Source organism: Acinonyx jubatus, chromosome B4 (genome assembly GCF_027475565.1).
Source record: "Acinonyx jubatus isolate Ajub_Pintada_27869175 chromosome B4, VMU_Ajub_asm_v1.0, whole genome shotgun sequence".
Classification (NCBI taxonomy): Eukaryota; Metazoa; Chordata; class Mammalia; order Carnivora; family Felidae; genus Acinonyx; species Acinonyx jubatus.
In genome coordinates, this window is record NC_069387.1 from 81,321,878 (window position 1) to 81,341,060 (window position 19,183).

Genomic DNA, 19,183 nt, shown 5'->3' on the forward strand with positions numbered 1-19,183 from the left:
GAGAGAATCTCAAGCATTCTCTGTGCTACCAGTGCAGAGCTGGACACAGGACTCAAACCCACGAACCATGAGATCATGACCTGAGCTGAAACTAGGATTTGGTTGGTTAACCAACTGAGCCACCCAGGCGCCCTTTAATTGTGGAGTTTGTTCTGCCAGTCTTCAAGTCAATTTCTGGGGTATTTAGGATGATAATGATAGTTATCTAGTTGTATTCACGACATAAGCCTAGGGTCCTCCTATTCTGCCTCTATCTTCCAACCTCCTCCTGATACTGCTCCTTTTAGAGGAGAGAAATGGTATTAAATCTTAGGGTGCATGAAACTTCTATTTTTCCTTTTTTTTTTTTCTAGATCTGTTTCTGTTTCTTGGAGTAGTAGGACTCTAGAGAAGTGGAGGCTGGGGTGTCTTAAATCTAATGAGCTTTGTTTCTGTATTATTTCCTTTTTTCTAGAGATAAGAAATGTTTCACTAATTTCCAGGGGATCAGAGTTAAGAAAATAATTTTTTTAATGTTTATTTATTTTGAGAGAGAGAGAGCATGAGCGGGGGAAGGACAGAGAGAGGGAGAGAGAGAATCCCAAGCAAGCTGCACAATGCCAGCACAGAGCCTGATGCAGGACTCGATGCCATGAACTGTGAGATCATGACCTGAGCCAAAATTAAGAGTTGGACACTTAACCAACAGAGCCACCCAGGTGCTCAAGAAAAGAATTTCTGAATGATCAGATTATCCGCTTATAGAAGATAGGGAAATAAATGAAATTGGATGGGTGATTCTTGAAATTTCATATCTAGTATTTCTAGTTATAGTTTAGCCTGCCTAGTCCTAGTATAATCTTTTGAATGTAATCAAGATACTGGTTTTTGGAAATACTCACTTCAGATCGTTAAATCTGGGTTATACAATATCCAGAGGGATACATGCTGGAGATAATAGAGCAATTAATTATAACAGAGCTAATATCTATTGAGTGTTTACCAAGTGCCAGGGAACCTTTCTAAAAGGCTTATTATGTATTGCCTTATTTCATTTCATGACAATTTTAGGAAGTAGATACTATTTACCCTATTTTACAAATGAGAAAAATCCAGACGTGGGTTATTTTCAGTGTCATTCATTTTGTAAGGGAGAGGACTGAGCTAAAATTTAGATTTGATTCCAGAGGCTAATGAAGTAGGTATTATTTCCATTTTGCAAATGAGTGAATTAGAGATGTTAAGTACCCTGGCATAAAGTCACATAAGTAGTAACTACAAAAGTGTCAGCATTTGAACTCATGTCTGCCTCTCTCTAAAACTCATAGTTTTAACTATTTTAAATTCTAAAATACCATTGAGTGTTAAAGGATGCAGTAGGAAAACAAAACACATTGAGCATGTTAGAATTTTTTTTAATGTTTATTTATTTTGAGAGAAAGCTCACGTGCATGTGTGTGAGCTGGGGAGGGGCAGAGAGAGAGGGAGAGAGAATCCCAAGCAGGCAGCAGGCTCTCAACATGGAGCCAGATGTAGGGCTTGTTGCAGGGCTCAAACCCACAAACTCTGACATCATGACCTAAGCTGAAATCAAGCCAGGCACTTAACTGAGCAACCCAGGACCCCCGAGAATGTTAGAATTAAAAAAATAAATAAATAAATTAGGTTGACTGGCATTATAAATCAGGACTTAGAGATTAAGGTTTTTGTGCCACATTGTTAGGGTAAGGGAGAAGAAATCAACTAAGGGCCTAAATGGCATGGATAACTTGGCATATAATGAATGAAAATCTATGAGGGCAGAAAAGGGACTTAAAAAAATATGGTAGCGCTGAGAGATACCTTTTAGTAATTTATTTATTGCATTTGACTGCTGTTCTTCCAATCTCAGTTGCAGTTCCCACATTGAGGCTGCTCCCACCCTTCCTGTGTCCCTTGAGCTGAGCAGGCACTTCCTGTCCTATTGGAAATGAAAGTTAGAGTTTGGGGGTGGTATGTGATATGTGTGTATTTTTTCTGCAGAATGTTAGTACTGTGGGTCCCATTATCACAGCAAAAAGGTGACAGGAAAACTGTAATAGAGACTACTGGGACTTCATTTAAGAAAGGGTTTGGGCTTAATGTTTGTCGTGGCAAAGCCGACAAGGTTAATTTAAGAGAACATGTATGATGGCACAAGGTGACCTGAAGAAGAGATTTGAAGGCTTTGATTCTATATCCCTGTTCCATTTGGATTGGTAAGAATTACTGGGTGTCATTCTGGAATTTTTGGTTTCCTACAAGTTTCTTATTAAGGCTACTTCCACAGGACATTACTTTGAAACTGTTTGAGGTGAGTGTTGTCTCAACTGTGTTAGGTTCTTCTTCCCTGAGAACTTTGTATTTTTTTCTCTGTGAAGCTTATGTTTTTTTACAGTTATTTTTTCCTACAGCTCTACAGCTCAGAGACAACTTGAAGCAAACATCCCAACTCTGTGAACTTCAGTTTGGGCATAAATTCCAGATTTGGTGAGTAACTCTTAACTGTTTCAGCTTCATGGACCTTGAAGACTAGAAAATGGTGGGATAAAGAATCAAACAAGATAGCTTACAGTTGTTGAAGAAAGTGCTAGGTAGGCAATTTTATCTTAATAAAGCTGGGGGGAAAGCAAAGAAATCACTAGGCACCAAGTTTCATGGCATAGTTAAGTTTGATAATTCCTTCTTAAGTGTGAAATCATGCCTGGGGGATTCTGATGCCTGGGGGAATCTGAAAAGGGGTGAGAAGCATCAGCCCATCAGCATGAGTCAAGAGGAATAGAACTATCCACAGATCTGAAACTAGTTATTTCCCGCAGTCTGTCTCTGCTGTTTGGTGAGCTCTTCTGTTTGTTCTTTCTTCGTGTCTTAAGATCACTGTAAGTATAAAGTGTGGGAAAAGTCCTGAGCTCATCTCACATATTCTTTCTCAGTAGAGTTGTCTTCATGAGTTCTCTAAGGCAGTGTATCCCAGTGGCCCCTTTAAAATCAAACTTGAAAGCTTTTTCTAAATCTTGTAACTCTAAGGGAAAAAAAAAATCCTCAGTGTCTTTTCAGGAGAAACAGAACTTGTTCATATTAGAGAAGGGATGGAGTTGAAAGGGGTAGACCTAAGAACTTTTCTTTTGCTGTAACTACTAAGACTGTGGAAAAAAATAAATAAATAACATCTTGGGCATTAGGACCCAGTGGAAGTGCCTTATTCAGACTCTTGGTTAACTTCTCTCAGTGACGTAAACAAGCAGCCCCAGCTCTTTCTCTCCCGCCCCCCCATCTCTCTCCCTCTTGCTCCTTTTCTCCCCCTTTTTCCTCCCCCTCCCTTTTCCCTCTCATTTTCTCTTCCCCCCCTCTCTTCCCCCTCCTTTTCCCTCCCTTCTCTCTCTCAGCTCCCTTACATTAAAGAGAAAATGCTGCTATCAGTGACTTCCAGGCCTGGGATTTCGACTTTTGGCTATAACAAGAACAACAAGAAGGTAGGGAAAAGTGCTTTTTTGGAATCCAGCTACTTCCTTTCCTGGGGATCCGGGAGTGCCCTTGGCTTTAACATTCTTCTTAAGAGGGGAACGGAATTCCTCTCTCTGCTCAGTGCCTCTCCCTTTTCCACCACTTCTTTCGGCATCTTTTCTCACCTGGTTTTGAAGTTACAGCAATTTACAGTCCCTGTGTGTGAGGCCTGAGAAGGCAGGGGAATTAAAAACAAATCAAAGTTGCAAGTTTGTATCTTTGTGAAATGAAGTTAGTTTGACTTCCTGCTGATATACCCAGTCTCCACTGGGATAATAATGTCATCTCAAACCCTGGTCCTGTGCTCACTCTCTCCGAAGTTATTTTCATCTTTTTGAATAACTGTTTTTCCCCCTCTCCGGCAACCTTCCTTTCTACTCACCCAACCGGGATTATCAGGTGGGGGAATTATAGTCAGGGAAATCACAACAGCTTCATCAAGAACAGGGTATACTCTAGACTGCCCCACCTTCCCATAGGGAAGGAGTGGTAAGAGAAGACATACTTTGGGATTAAGGCAGAAAGTTCTGTGATTCTTTGGTTTCTGCTGCTGAGCTGCTGCTTAGACCTCTGCTGATGGCCAGGCTCAGCAGGGATCCTTAGAATTTTTGTGATTAACCCAGGGTTGCCAGAGAATTGTGTCGTGCTTGGGGACATGGGCAGTCTAATGAGAGGTGGACAGTTATGCCCACATTCACTAGGGAGTATCCTTGGCAGTTTCTTGGCATTTCAGGGCACACAGTGCTGATCAGGAGGAACTTCTTGCTGTAGGAGAAAGACCTTTTAGCCTCTTTCTTGGCATTGTAACTGTTCTTTGAAGAAAAAAGATGACCTAGATGTGTAGGGATCTTTTGCCCATCTGATGGAGTGTTAGAGGGTGTGGGAAAGATTCCTGCTGCTTTCTCATATACCTAAAGATGCTACTATAGGTAACTTAAAGTGTCTGATCAAGGCAGTTGGTAAATGTTTAGACCCAAAACACTTAGAATCAGTTTGTAATGGCATTCATTCTGGTTTATATCCTTAAGAAATATGGGTAGTTATATGTTTGTTGTTTATCAGTAATAGACATACACTTATGAATATGCGATTTTTAAAAAAAGTTTTGGGGCGCTTGGGTGGCTCAATCAGTTAAGCGTCTGACTCTTGGTTTCCTCTCAGGTCATGATCTCATGGTTCATGAGTTCAAGCCCTGTGTGGAGCTCAGCACTAACACCAAGGAGCCTGCTTGGGATTCTCTCTCTCCCTCTCTTTCTGCCCGTCCCCTGCTCATGCTCTCTCTCTCTCTCAAAATAAATAAATAAACTTAAAAAAAAAAAAGAAAAAGGAAAAAGTTTTATTTATTTAAGTAACTCTATACCCAACATGGGGCTTGAACCCATGACCCCAAGATCAAGAGTTGCACACTTTTACAACTGAGCCAGCCGGGTGCCCCATGAGTATATGATTTTGATAGAAGGATATTACATCTGTTTTTGTTCCTTTTAAAATTTATATAGTACTATATGAAACTTTCCTTCTTAATTTTTTTTCTCCAAGTCTCTCAGGTTACCCACACCCATTAAAATAAAGTAAAATTAATTCTGGAAGTTAGTTTTTTTCCCTCTTAGGGGTTTCATGTATTTGATGCTGTCTAAATTAGCTCTCTTCACTCCCTTTCTGCCTTGTAGTATAGTAAATATTTAACCAGCTTCTAAATCTAGGGTAGCATAAGGGACAAAGAAGCATAATTATGGACTTGGATTCAAATCTCATGTCTCTTCTGATAACTTGTAAGGTTTGAGAAGCCATTGAGAAAACATGGTTAGGTACATACTTATTAATGTATTTGTCAAGAATTCTTTTGGCTCATGGGGCACCTGGGTGACTCAGTTGAGCATCCAACTCTTGATTTTGGCTCAGGTCATTATTCCAGGGTTGTGGGATTGAGCCCCATGTCAGGCTCCATGCTGAACTTATTGCCTGCTTAGGATTCTGTCTCTCCCTCTGCCCCTGTATCCTGCTTACACATATGTGCGTGCTCTCTCTCATTTTCTCAAATTAAAAAAAAAAAAAGAATTCTTTGGGTTTTTATAGGTCTGTGTTACGATGACATCACTTTGTAGCAATGTATATGACTCCTTGTGTAAATATGTAGGTTGGTGAATATTGGGTATATTTAAAACATTACTATGTTCTTTGTCTTTGTGTTGACATGTGTTCATTTCTCTTTTAGGAAGAATGTTTGGATGGATTTGTTCATGTAATTTGTAAATTTTTATAACCAAGGTCACATTTTTAAAATAACTTTTGTTTTTAGTAATAAATTTAAGACCTGCCCATTAAAAAAAAAATTAAGCATAAAGAGGCATATAAAATAAAAAGTTAAGTCTTCCCTTCATGTCTGGAAGTTCCTTACCAAATCCCACCCCTCAAGGAAAATAACTGGTAGCAATTTGGTGTGTGTATCCTACCAGGCTTTTCTATGACAAGATAAAGTTTTAATTTTGACTTTGGCTTATTTGCCATTTCTATTAAGAGCTGTTTCTCAAGTAGATCAAGCCTGTATAATAAAGTTCTTGGACTTGTCCAAAATGTTTAAAAAACTGAAATAACAAAAATTTAAACTTTTGAAAAATACAAATTATAAATATCTGCTGTTATTGTCCATCATTATGTTATACAAAAATCTAGTATAATAGATTTGTAGAGATCTGCTTTCTTTAAGGGAATTTTTACATCATGATTTACTGTAGTCATCACTTCTAGTTTGTAGAGTAAGAATAATTGCCAGTGAGCTCAGAAAAGCCATTTTTACCTAGTGTTGTGACTTGCTTGAAAGTGTATTAATTTTATTTACTTGACCTTAACAAGTAGGTTTGTTTTATTTTGAAACATATTCATGTACTTCATTTGTCAGGGACTTTGTTACCTGAGGAGTCTATGACAGTAGTTTCCTTACTCTTTTTTGGTTATGGTAAAAAAGGAATACAGTCAAGGAATGTATAACTCCTAATAAAGGCAGATTCTTTCTCAAGATGTAGTGTTGAATATTCATTCTTTTCTCTAGAATTAAAATAGTCACAGAAGGGGGGAATGTGGATTTCAAAGACTGATTCTACAAAACAATGTAGTACATGTTTTAAAAACAGCTGTTTTAATGGCCTTCACTTACTCTTTGGTTCATTAAAACTTTTTTTTTTTTATTGTTTTAAGGTAAAAAGATCAGAGTTCTAGGATCTCAACTCTTTTCTTCAGTGTTAGAAAGAGTAGCTCAGTAGAGAGATTTTGAGTATAGGTGAGTTGAAAGAGGCAATGTTTGGAACTGAAGGAATCTCAGACTTGTAAAGGGCCTAACCACGCCTTCCCTGACATCATCTTCCTGGCATGTGTTATTATAATTTAACTCCTCAGAGCATCAACAACTATTTCCTGTGGAAAAAAAAAGAAAGGAGATTGTGTTTAACTTGGGATAACTTGCCTTCCCCAGCCTATTTTGCATAAATTTCTATTTCCTCTTGATCTTAACTTATTGAAGATCAGTACGGGGGGGGGGGGTGCTGGAAGTAATGATGAGAGTAGAACTGACTGCTGGGCATTGTCAGATCTTCACTCTGAGAAGCATGAGTTACTTGAAATTTTTGTTTACTCAGGAGAGAAGCAATACTATAATTGTTTATGTATTTACAACAGGGAAAGATAATTGTGTGTTTACTACATATTCAGCTAGTTTCTATCAAATCAAACTTAGTAGAACTGAGGACTAAGAATGTTTAGGTCTAACATCTCTTGTCTGGGGGCGGCTATTCTGTTACTGGTAATAAAGTGGACTCGGTTAGAGTTTAGTGGTAATGTCTCTCTGTTGATTCCTCCTTTACGTTTTGAGCACTACTACACTGATTATCTTTTCTACTGTAATATGTATCCCACATGATCTCCTTGCCTCCTGTTTCTCCACTCTCTAAATAACTTTATACTTGCTGCTGATATAGTCTTCCAACATCCCAAGGGTCTAGTGCTGAGCATTTCTTGTATAAAAACCTTTAATGGCTACGTATTACCTGCCAAACAAAGTCCAAATCCGTAGCCCAATACTCACTATTTATCCAGCCTTTTCTTATCTTCCCCACCTACCCGCCTTGATTCCACTACCTTCACTCTGCCCCACCCAGTTGTTTTACTTGCAATTCTCTGGATATACCCTTTAGTTTACATTTTAATTCCATAAGAAAATATGCAGTAAGAAAATACAAGAAACAGGATGATAAAACATAGATGAGAATAAGAGGTCAGATGGAATTAAAATACGTATGTGCAAACCATAGAGTTTTATCCTGGAAGATGAGGACTGAAGATGAGCCGTTGATTTTGTCACTACAGAGGTGGTTGATAATTTTGACGAGCAGTTTCAGAGTGGGGAGCAAAAGCAAGGTTGGAGTGGGTTGATGATTGTAAAAGGTAATGTAGTATAGATGGTGTGTATAGAGTAATCGTTGAAGAACTTTAAGATGGAGTCAGGGCGCTTGGGTGGCTCAGTCGGTTGAACTTCCGACTTTGACTCAGGTCATGATCTCGCGGTCTGTGAGTTCAAACTCCACGTCGGGCTCTGTGCTGACAGCTCAGAGCCTGGAGCCTGCTTTGGATTCTGTGTCTCCTTCTCTCTCTGCCCCTCCCCCACGCATACTCTGTCTCTCTCTCTCTGTCAAAAATAAACATTAAAAAAAAATTTAAGAACTTTAAGATGGAGAGCAGAACCCAATTAAGAAATGGGCAAGATATGAGTAGGGATTTCTTCAAAGAAGATCTACAAATAACCATGAACAAGGTGTTCAGCATTATTAGCTATCAAGAAATGTAAATCAAAACCACAATGAGATACCACTTTGCACCCACTAGGATGGTTGTAATCAAAATGACAGGTAATAACATGGAGTATTGGACTCTTCATACACTGCATGTGGGAATGTTAAATGGTGCAACTTCTTTGGAAAAGAGTTTGGTGGTTCCTTAAAAGGTTAAGCACACTCCTAGGTATATACTCAAGAGAAATGAAAACATGTCCACATAAAAACTGTACACCAGTGTTCATAGCAACATTGAAGGTAGAAGCAAGCCAGATATCTACCAACTGATGAACAGATAAATAAATAAAATGTTGTATATATCCATACAGTGCAATTTTTGGAATTTTATTCATCAGTAACAAGGAATAGGGTACTGATACATTCTACAAAATGGATGAACCTTGAAAAATATTTTGCTAGGTCAAAGATGCCACTCACGAAAGCCCACATATTTTATGCTTCCATTTATATGAAATGTCCTGAACAGGCAAATCTATGGAGACAGAAGGTGGATTAATGGTTGCCTAGGTCCAGGGGGGAGGGTGATGGTTGGGGGTAAATGGGGAGTGACGGGTATTGGGTTTCCTTTTGGGGTAATGAAAATGTTCTAAAATTGTGGTAATGGTTGTGAAAGTATGATCTAAATACCATTGAATTTATACTTTAAGTGGGCTAATTACATGGTGTATAAATTATATGTCAATAAAATCATTATTTTAAAAAGATAAGGAATAGAGAAATGAGATAAAGGCAGAAACAGGATGGGGGTGATATTGAGAGAATTTTCTTAAAGATGGGAGATATGGGAGCCAAAATGTAAAAAGAATCATGGCGAGGTACTTGATTCTTATTTTCTAAATATGTATGTGCCTATTTGTGTTCCTTCTTTGTGATCCTTTTATTTTTGTTGTGCCTCATGTATTCAGCCTCTGATCCTTTGGTGTTGTCCCTTCCTTTTGGAATGGCTTTCTGTTCATTTGTTCACTCCACCCACATTCATTAAACTGCTCCAGTGTGCTAGGCCCTGGGGCTACAGCATGACTGAGGCTGTTCAGTAGCTCAAATAAAACTGTCCTTTAAAACCCTATCTATCTCTTTAAGTTCAGCTGAAAAGTTACCTCTTCTATAAAGCATCTCCTAATCCCTCTACCTCCCACCCCCAAAGAGGACTTTTTTTTTTCTGATCCTCTATAAAATTTTGTATTTCATGTATGGCAATTTATGTAATTTTGTGTTGTTTTGGAATCCTTTAGGTGATTGTCTTATTTTCATTGCTGGAGTGTAAACTCTGTAAAGGTAGCTATGGTGTCATTCAGTTTATTATGCCCCATCATTCAGTTTATTATCCCCCAAAACACCTGATTTTAATATTTTTTTAATGCTTATTTATTTTTGAGAGAGATAGAGTATAAGCAGGGGAGAGACAGAGAAAGAGAGAGGGAGACAGAATCTGAAACAGGCTCCAGGCTCTGAGCTGTCAGCACAGAGCCCGATGTGGGGCTTGAACCCCAAACCGTGAGATCATGATCTGAGCCAAAGTTGGACGCTTAACCGACTAAGGCACCCAGGCGCCTCCTGATAATAGCTTCTAAAGCCTACTCGTAGATCCTGAAAAAAATCTACCCTAATAAATGTAATTAAGCTAATGTTAGGCATTAAACTAAGGTTAAACAAAGGAAGGCAGCATTGTATTCTATACAAATTGTGTAATATGGAGTTAGAGCTGAATTTAATTGTGGCTTTGTCAGTTTGCTAGCTGGGTGCTAGTTCCAAGTTTCTTAGGCTCTCTAAGACCTTGAGTTTTTCATCTAAAGTACTGATATACTTCATTGGATTCTTTTGAGAATGCGTAATATTTATAATCACATGTTAGGATGTAAATGGCCTATTCTTTTCTTTTTTCTTTTTTTCTTTTTTTTAAGTAAACTCTATGCCCAACATGGAACTTGAACTCATGACCCTAAGATTAAGAGTCACATGTTCTACCACTCACTGAGCCGGCCAGGCACCCCAACTATTACTTTTTTTATCAAAAAAGCCCTTTTTAATGCTTTATTTATTTATTTATTTATTTATTATTTTATGTATGTATTTTGAGAGAGAGGGAGTGTGCTTGCAACCATAGAGGTGGGGGGCGGTGGGGCAGAGAGGAACAGGGAGAGAGTATCCTAAGCAGGGGCCCGATGTCAGTTTGTAAGATCTGAAATCAAGACCTGAGCTGAAATCAGGAGTTGGGTGCTTAACTGACTGAGCTACCCAGGCACTCCTATTAATTTATTTTTTATTTTTTTTAATTAAAAAAAATTTTTTTTGAGAGAGAGAAAGAATGTGAACAAGGGAAGGGCAGAGAGAGAGAGAGGATCCCAAGCAGGCTCTGTGCTGTCAGTGCAGAGCCTGATACGGGGCTCCATCTCAAAAACTGTGAGATCATGACCCAAGTTGAAATGAAGGGTCAGTGACTTATCGGACTGAGTCACTCAGGTGCTCCTTTTTTTTTTTTTCTTTAAGTTATTTTGAGAGATAGAAAATGAGGTGGGGGGATGGGCAGAGAGAGAGAGAGAATCCCAAGTGGGCTTCTCACTGATAGATGCTGGGCTCAAACTTGCAAACTGTGAGATTATGACCTAAGCCGAAACCCAAGAGCGTCGGTCGCTTAATTGACTGAGCCATCCCAGTGCCCCTCCTATTTTTTTTTAAATTAAAGTTTTCATTTATTTATTTATATTTTTTTACTGGGTGTAAACGCAGTGTGGGGCTTGAACTCACCACCCCAAGATCAAGAGTCGCATGCTCTTTCGACTGAGCCAGTCAGACACTCCTGTGTCTTTCTAAAACTTTTATGATTTTAGTGGGATTTGGGAAGCTATAGAGGTAATTACATATATTCAGTTCAAAATCTTCTGTTCATTCTTCATCCCCCTCCAGTCTGGCTTCTGCCCCTACTAGCCCACTAAGAGAAATCATCATAGTCATCAGGTATTTCTCCCCCATCCCAACTTCCCCACCCCAGCTTTATTGAGATATAATTGGCATATAACATTCTGTAAGTTTAATGTGTAAAATGTGATGATTTAATATACATCTGTATTGCAAAAGGTTTACCACTTTAAGGTCAGATAACATATCCTTCACCTCAAATAGTTACCTCTTTGTTGTTGGTGAGCACATTAAACCTCTACTGTCGTAGCAGCTTTAAAGTATACGTTACCGTGGTATTAACCATAATTAATCACCATGCTGTACATTAGATCCCTGGAACTTACTCCTCTTATAATTGGAAGTTTGTACCCTTTGACCAACATCTCCCTATTTTCCTTACCCCTTAACCCTTGGCAACCACTATTCTATTCTCTGTTTCTATGAGTTTGATGTTTTTTTGATCCCACACGTAAATGAGATCATACAGTATTTGTCTTTCTCTGACTTCTTTCACTTAGTGTAATGCCCTTCACGTCCATCTGTGTTGTCACCAATAGGAAAATTTCCTTCTTTTTATGACTGAATAATATTTGTTTGTATGTATATACAACATTTTCTTTATTCATCTGTCAGTAGACACTTAGATTGGTTCCATGTCTTGGCGCTTGTGAATAATGTGGCAGTGAACATGGGACTCAAGATACTCTTTGAGAAAGTGATTTTATCTCCCATGTATCTATACCCAGAAGTGGGATTGCTGGATCTAATGGAGTTCTATTTTTAGTTTTTGAGGAACCTCCATACTCCATACTCTTTTCCATAGTGGCTGCACCAATTTACATTCCTACTAATGGTACACTAGGATTCTCTTTTCTCCACACCCTTTCCAGAATTTGTTATCTCTTGTTTTTATGACAATAAAACAGATGTGAGGTGATATCTCATTATGGTTTTGATTTGTGTTTCCCTAAGGATTAGTGACATTGAGCACTTTTTCACTTAGCTATTGGCTATTTGTATGTATTCTTTGGGAAAATGTCTATTCAGGTTTTCTGCCCATTTTTAAAAAATGTTTATTTATTTTTGAGAGAGAGAGAGAGAGAGAACATGAGCGGGAGAGGGGCAGAGAGAAGGGGACAGAGGATCCGAAGCAGGCTCTGTGTTGACAGCAGCGAGCCTGATGTGGGGCTCAAACTCACAAACTGCAACGAAGATCATGACCTGAGCTGAAGTTGGATGCTCAACCTACTGAGCCACCCAGGCATCTGCTCATTTTTTAATTTTTTTTTTTTTTTTGCTATCCATTTATATTAGTTCCTTATATATTCTGGTTTTTTGACCCCTCATTAGCTATATGGTTTGCAAAATTTTCTTTAATTCTGTAGGTTTCCTTTTCATTTTGTTGATTGTTTCTTTTGCTGTGCAGAACTTTTTCGTTTGGTATAGCCCCAATATTGATTTTTTGCTTTTGTTGCTTGCACTTTTGGTGTCATATCCAAAAAAACAACATCAACTAGATCAATGTGAAGGGGCTTTTTCACTGTTTTCTTCTAGGAGTTTTATGGTTTCGGATCTTACATTTAAGTCTTTAATCCATTTCAAATTAATTTTTGTGAGTGGTTGTTAATATAGGGGTGCAATTTCATTCTTTTGTGTGTAGATATACAGTTTTACCGTTACCATTTATTGATGGGACTGTTCTTTCCTCATTGAATGTTCTTGGTTCTGTTATCAAATTTGAGTTGCCAGTGTATATGTGGATTTATTTCTAGGTTCTTGATTCTGTGTCCTTTGGTCTGTGTCTGCTTTTTAAATTTTTTAGTTAAAATGTTATTATTATTATTTTTTAAGTAAGCTCTGTGCCCATCATGGGGCTTGAACTTACAACCCTGAGATCAAGGGTTGCATAGTTTACTGACTGAGCCAACCAGTTACTCTTTTAAAATTTAATTAAAAAAAATTTTTTTTTTAATTTACATCAAAGTTAGCATATAGTGCAATAATGATTTCAGGAGTAGAATCAGGGGTGCCTGGGTGGCTCAGTTGGTTAAGCGTCTGACTTTGGCTCAGGTCATGATCTCATGGTCTGTGAGTTGGAGCCCCAAGTTGGGTCCTGTGCTGACAGCTCAGAGCCTGGAGCCTGCTTTGGATTCTGTGTCTCTGTTTCTCTTTCTGTCTCTCTTAAAAATACATAAACATTAAAAAAAAAAAAAAAAAAAGTAGAATTCAGTGATTCATCCCCTGCAAATAACACCCGGTGCTCATCTTCCTTCCTAAGTGACTTCCTTAATGCCCCTTGCCTATTTAGACCATCCCCCCACCCACAACCCCTCCAGCAGCCATCAGTTTGTTCTCTATATTTAAGAGTCTCTTATGTTTTGTCCCCCTCCTTGTTTTTATATTATTTTTGCTTCCCTTCCTTATGTTCATCTGTCTTGTATCTCAAATTCCACATATGAGTGAAGTCATATATTTGTCTTTCTCTAATTTCACTTAGCATAATACACTCTAGTTCTATTCACATTGTTGCAAATGGCAAGATTCATTCTTTTTTATTGCTGAGTACTATTCCTGGTATGTGTATATATATATGTGTGTGTGTGTGTGTGTGTGTGTGTGTGTGTGTGTGTGTATATATATACGTATACATATACACACACACACACACACACACACCACATCTTCTTTATCCATTCATCTGTCGATGGACATTTGGGCTCTTTCCATACCTTGGCTATTGTTGATAGTGCTGCTATCAACATTGGGGTGCATGTGCCCCTTCGAGACAGCACACCAGTATCGTTTGGATAAATACCTACAAGTGCAATTGCTGGGTTGTAGGGTAGTTCTACTTTTAGTTTTTTGAGGAACCTCCATACGGTTTTCCAGAGCTACTGCACCAGTCTGCATTCCCACCAGCAGGGCAAAAGGGTTCGCCTTTCTCCACATCTTCACCAACGTCTATCATTGCCTGACTTGTTCATTTTAGCCATTCTGACAGGTGGGAGGTGGTGTCTCATTGTGGTTTTGATTTGTATTTCCCTGATGATGAGTGATGTTGAGCATTTTTTCGTGTGTTTGTTAGCAGTTTGGATGTCTTCTTTGAAGAAGTGTCTATTCATGTCTTTTGCCCATTTCTTCACTGGATTATTTGGTTTTTGGGTGTTGAGTTTGATAAGTTGTTTATAGATTTTGGATACTAACCCTTTATCTGATATGTCATTTGCAAATATCTTCTCCCATTCTGTTGGTTGCCTTTTTTTTTTTTAATTTTTTTTTTTTAACGTTTATCTATTTTTGAGACAGAGAGAGACACAACATGAACGGGGGAGGGTCAGAGAGAGAGGGAGACACAGAATCTGAAACAGGCTCCAGGCTCTGAGCGGTCAGCACAGAGCCCAACGCGGGGCTCAAACTCACAGACTTCGAGATCATGACCTGAACTGAAGTCGGATGCTTAACCGTCTGAGCCACCCAGACGCCCCTGTTGGTTGCCTTTTAGTTTTGCTGATTGTTTCCATTGCTGTGCAGAAGCTTTTTATTATTTATGTATTTTTATTTTTTTAATATTTATTTTTGAGAGAGACAGAGTGTGAGTGGGGGAGGGGCAGAGAGAGAGGGATACACAGAATCTGAAGCAGGCTCTAGGCTCTGAGCTGTCAGCACAGAGCTTGATGTGGAGCTCAAACCCACAAACCGCAAGATCATGACCTGAGCCGAAGTTGGACGCTTAAGTGACTGAGCCACTCAGGCACCCCTGGAAACTTTTTATTTATTTATTTATATTTTATTTTATTTTTATTTTTATTTTATTGTGTTTTTTAATTTATTTTATGTGTTTTGGAGGGTAGCTTTTTATTTTGATGAGGTTCCAATAGTTCATTTTTGCTTTTGTTTCCCTTGTCTCCGGAGATGTGTTGACTAAGAAGTTGCTGCAGCCAAGGTCAGAGAGGTTGTTGCCTGTTTTCTCCTCTCGGATTTTGATGGCTTCCTGTCTTACATTTAGGTCTTTCATCCATTTTGAGCTTATTTTTGTGTATGGTGTAAGAAAGTGGTCCAGGTTCATTTTTCTGCACGTCGCTGTCAAGTCTTCCCAGCACCATTTGCTGAAGAGACCGTCTTTATTCCATTGGATATTCTTTCCTGCTTTGTCTAAGATTAGTTGGCCATACGTTTGTGGGTCCATTTCTGGGTCCTCTCTTCTGTTCCATTGATCTGAGTGTCTGTTTTTGTGTCAGTACCATACTGTCTCGATGATTACAATTTTGTAATACAGATTGAAGTCCGGGATTGTGATGCCTTCAGCTTTGGTTTTCTTTTTCAAGATTGCTTTGGCTATTCGGGGTCTTTTCTGGTTCCATACAAATTTTAGGATTGTTTGTTCTAGCTCTGTGAAGAATGCTGGTGTTATTTTGATAGGGATTGCATTGAATATGTAGATTGCTTTGGGTAGTATCAACATTTCAACAATATTTGTTCTTCCAGTCCAGGAGCATGGATTTCTTTGTGTCTTCTTCAATTTCTTTCTTAAGCTTTCTATAGTTTTCAGTGTATAGATTTTTCACCTCTTTGGTTAGATTTATTCCTAGGTATTTTATGGGTTTTGGTGCAATAGTAAATGGAATCGATTCCTTGATTTCTCTTTCTGTTGCTTCATTATTGGTGTATAGGAATGCAACAGATTTCTGTACATTGATTTTATATCCTGCGACTTTGCTGAATTCATAGATCAGTTCTAGCAGTTTTTTGTGGACTCTTTTGGGTTTTCTGTATAGAGTATTATGTCATCTGCGAAGAGTGAAAGTTTTACTTTTTCCTTGCCAATTTGGATGTGTTTTATTCTTTCGTGTTCTCTGATTGCTGAGGCTAGGACTTCCAATACTATGTTGAATAACAGTGGTGAGAGGGAACATCCCTGTCGTGTTTTTGACCTAAGGGAGAAAGCTCTCAGTTTTTCCCCATTGAGGAGGACATTAGTGGTGGGTCTTGCATATATGGCTTTTATGATCATGAGGTATGATCCTTCTATCCCAGTTTCTTGAGGGTTTATTTATTTTTGAGAGAGACAGAGAGAGGGTTGTGGGCGTATGCAAGTGGAGGTGGGGCAGTGAGAGAGAGGGAGAGAGAGAGAATCTCAAGCTGATGACCCAGAGACTGAACGTCGGACTCTAATTCAGGCACCGTGAGATCATGACCTGAGCTGAAATCAAGAGCAAGACCCTTAACCCACTGAGCCACCCAGGCACTCCACTTTCAATTTCTTCCACCAGTGTTTTGTAGTTTCCAGTGTACAGATCTTTCACTTCCTTATTTTTAAGTATTTTATTGTTTTTGATGCTTTTGTTAATGGAATTGTTTTCTTTCTGATACTATGTGGAGATGTAACTGATTTCATTGATAGTATATAGAAAAACAACTGATTTATTAATGTTGATTTTGTATCCTGAAGCTTTACTGAATTCGTTTATTAGGCCTCACACTTTCTTGGTAGAGGTTTATAATTTTTTGTATATAGGTTATGTTATCAGCAATTATACTTCTTCCTTTCAGATTTGGATACCTTTATTTTCTTTTTTTGGGTGGCAAGTTGCTATTTATTTATGACAAATATTCCACATCTGTGATCCTCTTTTTTTTTTAATTTTTTTTTATTAAAGTAATTTCTTCACCCCACATGGGGCTTGAATCACGACCCTGAGATAAAGAGTCACATGCTCCTCTCACTGAGCCACTGAGGTGCCCCAGGCAGAAGTTCTTTGAAATGAGGCCATGGGCCTTGGCCAGTCAGAGGATGCTGTTATCTGGCTTGCCTATCTTGCACATGGCCCCACAGATAGCGTAGGTTTTAAACTGACTGTTGAACCTTGTCAACCTTGGCCGCGTTCATCTCGTCCTTGAATGCGTGGTTCTTGGTGGATGATATGGTTGTTGGTGGAGCATTTCTGTGGTAATACAAGTCCAGAAACTCCCTGGTGTCATTCTGCATGTTAAGGGTACACCTGCTACCACTCTGGATGCCTTTATTTCTTCTAGCCTATTTGCTACAGCTAGAACTTCTAGTACTGTGTTGAATAGGAGTGGTCAGAATGGGCATCCTTGTCTTGTTCCTGATTTTAGAGGGAAAGCTTTCAGCCTTTCACTGTTGAGTATGATATTAGCTGTGGGCTTGTTGTGTATGGCCTTTGTATGTTGAATTACGTTCTTTCTATACCAAATTTGTTGAGCAATTTTATAGTGAAAGGACGTTGAATCTTGTCAGTTGCTTTTTCTGCATCTGTTGAGATGTATGATTTTTATCTTTCATTCTGTTGTGGTGTATCACATTTATTGATTTCTGTATGTTAAAACATCCTTTCATCCCAGTGGTAAATCTGACTTCATTATGATATGTGATCCTTTTAATGTGCTGTTGAATTTATTTTGCTCGTATTTTTTTTTAATTTTTTAAAATGTTTATTTATTTTTGAGAGAGAGAAACAGTGTGAACAGAGGAGGGGCAGAGAGAGAGGGAGACACAGAATCTGAAGCAGGCTCCAGGCTCTGAGCTGTCAGCACAGAGCCTGACATAGGGCTCGAACTCACGAACCACTAGATCATGACCTGAGCTGAAGTCGGACGCTTAACCGACTGAGCCACCCAGGCACCCTATTTTGCTAGTATTTTGTTGAGAATTTTTGTATCTATATTCATCAGAAATTTTGGTCTGTTGTTTTCTCTTAGTGTGCTCATCTGGCTTTGGTATCAAGATAATGGTGGCCTTACAAAATGAATTTGGGAATGTTTCCTCCTCTTTAGTTTTTAGAAGAGTTTGAGAAGAACTGGTGTTAATTCTTTAAATGTTTGGTAGAATTCTCCCATGAAGCTGTCTGGTCCTGGGCTTTTCTTTCTTGGGAGGTGTTTGATTACTGATTCAAGCTCCTCACTTGTTACTCGTCTGTTCAGATTTTCTGTGTAGTTTGTTTAATGTTTTATTTATTTTTGAGAGAATGAGCGTGAGCAGGGGAAGGGCTGAAAGAGAGGGGGAGAGAGTATCCCAAGCAGGGTCCTCACTGTCAGTACATGCATGGCTCAACCTCATGAACCCAATGCATGGCTCAACCTCATGAACCATGAGGTCATGACCTAAGTCAAAATCAAGAGTTGGACGCTTAACTGACTGAGCCACCCAGACGCCCCTGTTTGTTTTTATGATTAATACTTGGTAGGCATAAGTTTCTATGAATTTATCTGTTTCTTCTAGGTTATCGAATTTGGTGGTGTATAATTATTCATGGCAATCTCTTATCCTTTATGTTTCTGTGGTATCAGTTGTAATGTCTCTTCTGTACAATTTTGAGTTCTCTTTTTCTTTGTAAGTCTAGCTAAAGTGTTGTCAATTGTTTATCTTTTCAAAAAACCAACCATTAGTTTCACTGAGCTTTTCTATTGTTTTTCTATTCTCTGTTTGATTTATTTCTTCTCTGACCTTTGTTCTCTCATTTTTTCTATTTGGGCTTAATATGGTCTTCTTTTTCAAGGTCCTTGAGGTTGTTTGAAAAAATTTTTAAATATTTATTTTTGAGAGAGAGAGTACAAGCAGGAGGAGGGGTAGAGAGAGAAAGAGAGGAGAGATAAAATCCCAAGCAGGCTCCATCCTGTCCGTGTGGATCCTGACACAGGACTCAGTCTCATGAACTGTGAGATAATAAGCTGAAATTAAGATTCCGATACCCAACTGTCTGAGCCACCCAGCTGCCCCAAGATTTTTTTTTCTTTAAAAAAATTTTTTTTAATGTTTATTTTTGAGAGAGAGACAGACAGACAGAGTGTGAGCAGGGGAGGGGCAGAGAGAGAGGGAGACACAGAATCTGAAGCAGGCTCCAGGCTCTGAGCTTCCAGCACAGAACCAGATGCAGGGCTCGAACTCACAAACTGTGAGATCATGACCGGAGCCAGTCAGA

The 19,183-nt window shown here is 38.8% G+C and overlaps 1 protein-coding gene across 2 annotated transcripts in view; it reads left to right on the forward strand.

Moving 5' to 3' along the window:
• Positions 1 to 1,440: 1,440 nt before the first annotated feature.
• Positions 1,441 to 19,183, forward strand: part of RBMS2 (RNA binding motif single stranded interacting protein 2) — a 71,433-nt gene continuing 53,690 nt past the window's right edge. Inside the window, exons 1-2 of one of the 2 annotated variants that reach the window (XM_027071469.2) lie at positions 1,441 to 2,311; positions 2,412 to 2,487. Coding sequence is in view for 1 of the 2 variants with exons in the window: in XM_027071468.2 (XP_026927269.1) it covers positions 3,405 to 3,470 (66 nt within the window). In the remaining variant the exon portion in view is untranslated. Of the gene's footprint in view, positions 2,312 to 2,411; positions 2,488 to 3,271; positions 3,471 to 19,183 lie in introns of those variants that run through there. The other variant, XM_027071468.2, reaches the window with a different exon arrangement.